This window comes from Engraulis encrasicolus, chromosome 19, assembly GCF_034702125.1.
Source record: "Engraulis encrasicolus isolate BLACKSEA-1 chromosome 19, IST_EnEncr_1.0, whole genome shotgun sequence".
NCBI lineage: Eukaryota > Metazoa > Chordata > Actinopteri > Clupeiformes > Engraulidae > Engraulis > Engraulis encrasicolus.
The window spans coordinates 47482270-47492394 of NC_085875.1; the positions used below are offsets into that span (position 1 = coordinate 47482270).

The window sequence follows — 10125 nt, forward strand, 5'->3', positions numbered from 1 at the left end:
TGGACAAAAGCCCCTTAAGTCTGAGCGCCCCTTGACCATGGCAGACGACTCACAAGACGTGATGACATCACATACTGAAACCACACAGGGCAGTCATGACGACCAGCTGTGTGACGCATGTTTACGAGCAGGAAAATGGGTAACGGATGCGACAAAGTGTGTGTGTGTGTGTGTGTGTGTGTGTGTGTGTGTGTGTGTGTGTGTGTGTGTGTGTGTGTGTGTGTGTGTGTGTGTGTGTGTGTGTGTGTGTGTGTGTGTGTGTAATGCATGTATGTTGGGCAAAAGTTTCCTTTCTAAGGAAGTGACATGTTTGAGGTAACTTGTTTTTGACTTCTGCTCGGAAATAAAAAATAATATTCCACAACAAAAATGAGTCATTTTTGCATAAAATTGTAAGTTGTTTCCTTTCACTTTTCCTCCAGAAAACACATCCATGTGCACTTCATTATCCCTCCAATTCTGTTTGCTGACCACGAGGCCTAACTCATCTGAATGCCTATTTGGTTTAAGACAAACAAATCAGCAGTTAGTTTGTTAATATGCAGTTAAGTAGGCTTATCCCGAATATGATCAGTATCCTGATGTTAAAGTATCCTGCGTTTGAACATACAGTATAAACACTTTTTTCTGACCTCAGTATCCCGGATAAGCCCTTTTTCAGGATTTTGAACAATCAGGATGCTACGTGTACTGTAGTAAGAAACTGGGATATTGTGCCATGGAAACGAATACGGAAGATACCCCTAGAATGTTGTGCAAACACGGCCCCTTCTCAGACACTCTCTACACAGGATTTCAACCTGGGGTGTACTCACTTTTGTTATATGTTGTAAAACGTTAATAGCTGTATTTTGATTTTTCGTGAGTGAACAAGAAATTTAAGCAGATATATATGTTGTTGTTAACAGGTCACTAATCATTGTGTCAAAGTGAAATTTCTTTAATGTTGTCCTATGAAAAGATATACTTACAAATCTGCAAAAATGTGAGGGGTGTACTCACTTCTGTGACATACTGTATATTGCCATTTACCATTTATATTGCCCTTACATTAAAACACAGCAGTCTGCACATTAGCTCACAACTCGGAAAGGATCGCTGTAATTTTGCAGATATTGGAAAATGAAATATTGGAATGCAAGTATGTGTCAGATACACTACAGAGCCCAACTTGGAGCATCTGACCTGAGTTGATTTAATCCGTCTGCAGGAGCTGCTGTGGTCAGACTGGCCCAGCCAGTGGTGTGCTCATATTCAAACCCAAACCCCCTTCAGGCCCGAGAAAATTGGGATGTCTGTCTGATCTTGACAGAAAAAAAGTTATATATATTTTTTGTAGTATATATTTCTTAGTATTTCGCTGGCGGGGTTTCTGAGAGGTTTGTGTCATCATAACCACAGCCTTTCTAACACTGAACATCTGGCGTGGAGGACCATCAAGGACTTTCTTTCCATAAGGTCACTCTGGTTTCTCCTTTGAGATCTTCGGGGAAGTTTGAGCCAGTGGGACATGGGATGGGGATGGGGGTGGGAGGGGTTCGGTGGCGTGGGAGTTGGAGGTGGGCTTCAGCTGCGCACCACTGTGTCACTTTTCCACTGAGTGCCACTGCCCATCCCCGTCTTCGTCCTCTTCGTCTGAACTGACGCCAGCGCTGGTAGGTAGATCCCTGACCTCACACTTCCTTGTTTTTCCTGTCCCTGACGCCACCCTTGCCAGCTTGAGGAGGTCATCCCCCCTGAGCACACACACTACTACACACTACATAACGCAACCATCCAGTTGTCCAGTTTGGCTCAGCTGTCTGTGAGAGAAGCTGGCCATTCCACATCACGCCAGGCCTATTTGTTTATGGAAAATTGCACAGAGGATGGCGAGGAGCATAACCAAAGCTGAGTCTGAGAGGCTGAGTGGCAGATTTATGTGGAACTGGGCGAGGTTGCCAGGGTGACCTCATGGCCGGAGTGGAGAACCAATGCCAGACTGGTGCACTGCCTGAACTTCTGAAGAAGTGGTGTGACTGAGGTGTTCGCGTGCAGTCTACCCATCGGGTCTCGAACTCGCCACCTTCAAGTCAACGCATCAGTTCGGACATGGGAGGCACAGCATGATAGCGCTGAGCTAAAGGACCAGTCTCACAGCTCAGTGGGCAGTCCATGGGCAGTCATGGGTGAGCGGTTAGGGCGTCAGACTTGCATCCCAGAGGTTGCCGGTTCGACTCCCGAACCCGCCAGGTTGGTGGGGGGAGTAATCAACCAGTGCTCTCCCCCATCCTCCTCCATGACTGAGGTACCCTGAGCATGGTACCGTCCCACCGCACTGCTCCCCATGGGGCGCCACTGAGGGCTGCCCCCTTGCACGGGTGAGGCATAAATGCAATTTCGTTGTGTGCAGTGTGCAGTGTTCACTTGTGTGTGCTGTGGAGTGCTGTGTCACAATGACAATGGGAGTTGGAGTTTCCCAATGGGCTTTCACTTTCACGCTTTCAGTGCTACTGATACTGTATGAGGCTTCAGGAGGTAGGTTTTTACTAACGTTCCACACCACACTCTACTAGTTGGCCTCTGTTACAGTTGTACAGACCTTAGGCCAGTCAGTCAGTAAATCTAGCTTTAGCGTTAGTTCTGGCAGGCCGTGCTACTCAAGACCAACGTGTCGTGTATAGATGGGTTCTAAAAAAAAAATTTCCCCTGGCTGCGCGACCCTGGCTGCGTGCGCACAACTCAACCTTTGATTGCTGGAAACCGCTGTCGGTCAAAAAATTAGCTCACGTGGTTGGCTGCCACGTGTTTATAAACAAAAACAACATGTGTAACATGGCATAGGCTACTCCTTGTCATGTTGCTGGCTCTGTTCAAGGGGGGAATTATTTGTTCTCCTAATCTTAAATTGGGTGAGCATTACACTGCTGCTGTCCCCTGAATCTCTGCTTTCCTTGGTGCTCATGGAAAACCAGGGGCTTTTTTTGCCTATTGTAAAGCATTAACAGACACTCACAAGTAAAATGGCACTCTACCAGCCCCATTGCCTAATTGGCCGTTTGTAGGCCAACAAAAACGATATCCCAGAAAACCCAGCCCAGAAGAAAGGAATAGTTTTTGACTGGAGCCCTACGTATCAGGGCAACCACTACCACCAACCCATCAACATCGGAGGGGAGTCAGTGGAGGTAGTACAGAGCTTCAGATTCCTGGGTGTGCACATCGGCCAGGACCTGTCATGGAGCGCCAACACCTTTGCAATAGCTAAAAAGGGATCCCAAAGGCTATAAAGTACTCTAAAGAAGGCCCAGCTACCACGAGATCTGCTCACTAATTTCTACAGGTGTACGATTGAATCAGTAATTACATACAGCATTACATCTTGGTACACCAGCTGCACACACAACAACAAAAATATGCATTACTAAAACAGCAGAGAGAATCATTGTTTGCCAACTACCCACACTTGAGGAGATATATACACCATACACACTGCACAATAGGGCTGTAACGATACACTCAACTCACGATTCGGTTCCTATCACGATTTTTACCTACGGTCCAATACACCCCACAATTTCACATTTGCCAACATTATAGAATAAAATGATGTTATATTTTATAGGTAGAATAGGTTACAAGAGGCTACTAATAATTTTAAGAAGTTAAATATAATAATGATGATTTTAAACTTGGAAGCACTATCACTTCATATCATGTCATGGTTTTCTGGACATACTGTATGGGTAGCACAACTTTGAAAGGGCATTTCACGATATTGCCTCCTTGTATCGCGATACAGTATTGTGACTCTGTGTATCGCGATTTCTCGGTTCGATACAATATCGTTACAGCCCTACTGCACAAACAGAGCATTAAACATCCTTAAAGATCACACACACCATGGTCACAGGCTCTTCACCATGTTACCATCTGGCAGGTGCTTTAGGACTCTGTGTGCCCGCACTACGAGAATGAAGGGCAGTTTCTATCCTACGGCCTTCAGACTTTTGAACTCAATATGTCACCTGCCCCCCTCAATACTTCAGGACTCTCTATACTGTCTAGACTCTACTGTGAGGTGCATATGGACTTTGCCATAAAATCTGGTGCAATTGGTGTGTGTGTGTGTGTGTGTGTGTGTGTGTGTGTGTGTGTGTGTGTGTGTGTGTGTGTGTGTGTGTGTGTGTGTGTGTGTGTGTGTGTGTGTGTGTGTGTGTGTGTGTGTGTGTGTGTGTGTGATTACAGACTAGGTATGAATGGTAAAATCATCATCAATCATCTACTACGTAATTGTGCACAACACAACAGATTCATTTTTCAATAATGCATCTTATCACAATTCTGCAGGGTTTTTTGTGTGTTTTTTGTTTTACTTTTGGCCAATCAGGGACTCCCTGGCAGGTGGGGCCCCCTAGGCTGCAGCCATTTCTAGCCCAGGCATGACCACACCAGTTGAGCCCATAACCATATGCTCGTCCTACCTGGGATGACGAGGAACAGGAGCTTGGCGCTGGTGCGGCGGAGATCTCGTGGTCCAAACTTGAGCAGCTCTGTGACGGCTCCGCAGCAGTACAGGTGCTCCACGCTGGCCTTGTCCATGTCCCCCTCAGCCCCCATCTCCATCAAAACAACGCTGCACGAGCAGAAGAAAAAGGCAAGGAATACATGAGAGACTCTAGAACAGGGGTTCCCAAACATGATCAAGACAAGGCCCCTACCACCAGCAGATTCCACCCCGCTTTGAAAAACACTGCACTAGAAAGCACTTCACTTCACAAATCAATGGCACAAGACATGGGGGAACATCATGCAAACTATAGAAATGTGGTACAAGGCAATGGTAAGTTAACACAAAAGCTTATAAATGCTTGTTCTGTATATTTCCTGTACACGTTGCCGCAAGTGATGTATGCTATGGTTATGTCCTTGATTTTAAGTCGCTTTGGATAAGTGTTTGATAAGTTTGGATAAAAGTGCCAAAAAGTAAAGTCGTGTTAAAAAAAATTATCACATCTTACTTTTAAAAAAAGTTTTAATTGTAGACTTGAATTGTAGACTGTAACTGATCATTTAAATAAATTGTAAAATAATTAGCATAGAGTAATTTTGAGTTCCTTTTTAGAGGTGTGTGTGTGTGTGTGTGTGTGTGTGTGTGTGTGTGTGTGTGTGTGTGTGTGTGTGTGTGTGTGTGTGTGTGTGTGTGTGTGTGTGTGTGTGTGTGTTAAAACATCAGTCAACCAATATCAGTCATTATAAATGTATTAATCAAAACAGCAGAATTACATAGGCCTATTAGGTAACTATAGTAATGCCTCCAGTTCCGTAGGCATGAATTTACTGACTTCTATGTCAAAATGATGCCACTGTAGGGTATAAAACAAGAAAAAAGACAATTGCATCTACATAATATAGCAACGCCAAAAAATAAACTTTTTGAACAATAACAGTCACAATATTGTCACTCACACACAACAACAACAACAACAACAACAACAACAACACTGACATATGCCATTTATCCGTAAGGGCAGAGTTGCAGAGTTGTAGTTTACAACTTTGAACAGCTCTTTCATGGGACTCTGGGAAGAACAGGGCATGGTGTTTTAATATATCCTTACAATGACTCACACCTGCTGAGAAAGGCATTTGGAGCCCTGAAGAATGTGGAACCCTTTTCTCAGTCTGCCACGGCAGGAGGCTGTCCACCGCCTAAACCGACATGCAGGAATGAGCAGTGTCACGGCTCAAATACCCCTGCACACTTTCTCATCAGCCTGGGAAACCTGTAGAGTTATCATATTGTCTGAGGGGGAAGTCCTCGATGCTTTTTTTGCAGCCCTCGCGCAAAGCAGGAGGAGGGAATAAGCTTTTTTACAGTGCGCGCGAGAAAGTTAATGCGCCCGTGTAGGCCTAGCTACAATCCAAAGTGGAAACAACATCGATGTGAATTCATGTTTATGTTCATGCATGACTAAGGCACATTTTTTTTTACAGTACTTTTGAAGACATCCACATTACTGATGGAAAGACAGCAATAGCCTGTTATCGTTGGCAGCGCAGCCATATCCTTTACACTAACAGGCGATGGGACTTTGACAGGTCGACTGTCAAGGCATTGCATCACCACAAAGGACTTTAAGCTCATCCACGCTAGTCCAATTTACACTGTGAAAAGAAATATTACAACCAACCAGCGTATTTAGGGACTGTTCGTTATTTATTTTCGGGGTCACCGGAAGAAAATAGGGGAGGGTCACGTCATTTTTTTCATTGCTGAGGGGAGGGTCATCAATTTCTTTTAAGCTGGCTAGGGGAGGGTCATCCAAAAATGTTTGGCACATTTATTAGAAAAAAGCATTCCTACCTTGTTTGTATGCTTTGATGTAACATAGCCTCAGAAACGCTTCTCCATTTAGCTAAAATTGATCACAGATTCATACCCCGTTGTGTTCTGTTGTGTCGAAGAGCTATCATAAGTTATCATAAGCTAAATCAAATTATAAATGTATGAAATGCCCCCGCGTTCGTGAAGTAGACTACTATAGTTTTCAAGAGGGCGCCTACAATAACATCCAGTAAGCTAGCAGCAGCGTTGGTCAATCAACGTTTGTCAAAAAAATAAAAAATAAGGTAGAATAGGGCTATTTACTACTTCTCCATAGGGGAGGGTCATGCATTTTTTTGACGGCGTCGCGGGGAGGGTCATCAAAGTTTTGAAGCTCGTTAGGGGAGGGTCATGCAAAATTTGACGATCAAAGGTGGACATCTTCCGGCGACCCCAAAAATAAATAACGAACAGTCCCTTAGGTAATACCATCATTGAAAGCCTATTATTGTGGGCTAGGTAGGCTAGTCTTTTTTAATGAATCACTTGTGATATTAACCCACTGAAACCTAACAAGAAAGATCCACCAAAAGGAAAACTGGCAGGTCAAGTCTCGAAGTCAGCCCTGGCAACTTTGACTATAGAGCTATCCATCACCAATCATATTACCGGTATCCCATGCGCTGGACATATTTCAGAGCATCATTCATTCCTAGCCAGCATGTACACAAACGGGCTACTTTAATAGCACTACATGGCTACTCGAAGTAGAGCTACAACCCTTACCTACGAATGTGAAATTGTCCAAATGAAGGCGATTTTGTGGATTCGACAACTGTCAATGAACTTTTGCCTAATTCATGACGGGTTCAGCTGATAGCTGTCAGTTTTCAGATTCATCGAGTAATTCACGAAAGGTCTGTTGCGTAGGCTATTGGGTTACTGCCATCTACTGTCTTGGAGTGTAGTTGCAGACAAAAACCATGTGGGTGGAGGACACATGACTTTCTGGTGAGGTCTAGTAAATTCCAAGTCGTTGATATGATGTCTTCTGGTGTCGTTCCAAAGTCAGAGTGTGATCCCTTTGGAACACCTTCTCTCTCCAAGAAGGCATAGCAAACTAAGCTAAATTCTTCTATTTCTTACTAGGGTGCCTTGTCTGTCCCAATCCCAAAGCTGTTCAACTCAATTAACAAAGAAGCTAACCATCCACACTCCAGTTTAGGCCTAGGCCTACTAACGCAGAGAGGTTTCAGTGGATCTACATTTAGATAGCCAAACACTGCTGGCTGAATTATTGAAAAGTGCACTGAGAAGGAGTTATGAGTGCATCATCAACATCAAGGTGAATGTAGGCCCAGGGCTGCCGCTAGGCCCAGAGTGCTTAGTGACCTCCTCCGTGACAGCAAAAAGGAGGACATAGGCCTATTGTAGGTAGGGGGGGTTGGTGGGTTGGGGGTTTGCATTTCTTAGATAAAATTTCATGCATTTTAATGCATTTTTGTCCTGCTTAATGCTGTACCTTACACCGGACAAGGCACTGAAAAGGCGGACGGTCCATCCTAAAGACGGATGTCGTCTGGGCACCCTAGCTTAGGATAGGTCTAAGCCACTTTGCTCCAAAAATTTGGGCCTCCACATTAAAACTTAAAGAAAATATATATATATATTATTAAAAAATATAAAATGCACCAGATACATGGGGAACGCACAATAGAGACAAGCTGCTGGAGGAACTGGAGAACAAAGAGCAAACCACAGTCACATAGGAGTATTAAATAGACTAGGCCTGGCCCTGCCGTGGCCATCCAGTAGGGCACTCGCCTGCCATGCGGCTGACCCCGGTTCGATTCCCGGTCTGGGTCCTTTGCCGTCCCCTCCCCGTCTCTCTCCCCATTTGCTTCCTGTCTACCTCTCATACTGTCCTGACCATAATAAAGTCTAAAAAGGCCAGTCTAAGTCTTGACCAACTTGTTAGGTATATAAATCTGTCAAGTCAAATTACCACATCATAGCAAAAGTTATTCAATATTTTGCGTATTTCTGCAATAAAACAAATAACAACAAAAGCATGGAAACAACCAAAAGCACCGGACCTTGATAAGTGGCGTAATGGAGAAACTGACTTTAAGTCCAGAAATCAACTAGGCCTACATAATGGTATAAAGAAATAATAACAAAGGCAGGCAATAAGTAGCCTTAAACCAGTTCATCAACCATTCCTGTCCTATTCACAGCAACCACAGTAGGCCCCTAAGTCTGTGTGGGAAAATCATTTTCTTATTGTGGGCTAGTTTGGTTACATTTTTCCCATGTAATTTGGTACATCATTTCATTATTCGTCTAGAATGTGCATACAGAATGTAAATGCATGTTATTTATGAGAAGAGGCCCACAGTACGAGTTTAGTTATTTGCATTATAAGATCCCTCCTGCTTCATCCCGGGGAAATTGTGCACAGCATGATACATAAAGTGATCCTCCACACAGCATGATAACAGGCCAAGGCTTTACGTCATTGACCATGTTAAAGTCCATTACCCATGTCATGTGGTATGTCAGTGCTTAGCTTTCCCTCAAAGCAAGTCAACACAGTCTTCTACTGATTGGGCAGATACACAGCTATTCTTTGTAAATATGTGTGTATGCTGGATTGTCATTGTCATTGTGGTATAGTAGTAGGCCTCTCCAATAAAATAATTAAATGTGTTCTCCATTGAACTCCATTCTCCAAGGAAGAACGCCATTCATACCAATATGCGGACCGATGCTTGGGAAAGCCAGGTGTGGACAGGACTGGTAATCTTGGCATACAGGGTATTTGGGTCAGAATAGTTGGGATTTTTTGCATTTTGGAGACTGGCACAATTTAGAAGGGGTAAAAATGCCTAGACCTGTTTTGGTCCCAGACCAACCGCATATATGGTGCTATATCCTAAACATGCCTGGAAGAACAGACGTTAACTCGTGTGTTTTTTTAAAGAACGGTTTCAATTTATGTATGAATTATGCATAACACCTCTAACAGTAGGCTATCTGACAAGTCCTTTTCCAGAAGTGAGAGATTTCAGTGGTTTTGCGGTGGTAATGTTTTTAATATTTTTGATTTCTTTACTAGACCTTTCAACATTTTTATAGGGTTGAATTTTGGAGGCCTGGGGAATTTTGGTCAAAAGCCTTCAAAACATTCGATACCAATAATTTCCCATGATGGAAGATGAGAAAATGGTCTACCGGTAAAACTGCCATTAGAAAGCACAAATATTTCACCAGGGGCTTGTCGGTTTCTTGCTAATGTCGTCAGCCTAAGAAGAGTGAGAGGCATCATTTGCTGCTTTGTCAGCGGAAAAAGAACAAGAAAGATGTACAGTATAAGGTTGAATGAAACGCTGAAAGTCAGTAACAATGATTCAGTCTATCAGTGTATCAAACTTGCAAAATGATTTGAACTCTTAGGGTACATAATAGATAGATAATACATACATTTTTCTCATACCTAAGTAAAGGACTCGCACTGTAACATGTGAAAATAGCACATGGAATGTGTATTTGCTATATGGCACTATATGATTTCATAAAATTTGTCCATATAGGCTCGTTTTTATATTTTTCTTTCCTTTGCTGCTGCTGCTGACGATGACGATGACGAGGATGATGATGTTATTGTCTTGTACCTGTGAAAGTCAAGACTAACTTCACAACTCGCATTGTCTTTGTTCAAGATTGAGTAATGAATATACCTGTAGTGCACAATTCAAAACAGTCTGTTTGGCAAGAGAATAGAAAGCTTGGAAGACTTTCTGTACTGTATAAGCACC

General features: G+C 43.4%; 1 protein-coding gene across 1 annotated transcript in view; it reads right to left on the bottom strand.

The window, feature by feature from the left end:
* ldah (lipid droplet associated hydrolase) overlaps positions 1-7212 on the bottom strand; it is an 86667-nt gene extending 79455 nt beyond the window's left edge. Inside the window, exons 1-2 of the mRNA XM_063223934.1 lie at positions 7094-7212; positions 4464-4615 (exon numbers count right to left, since the gene is read on the bottom strand). Coding sequence (XP_063080004.1) covers positions 4464-4605 — 142 coding nt within the window. The 5' untranslated portion in view covers positions 4606-4615; positions 7094-7212. The remainder of the gene's footprint in view (positions 1-4463; positions 4616-7093) is intronic.
* Between the last annotated feature and the right edge of the window lie 2913 nt (positions 7213-10125).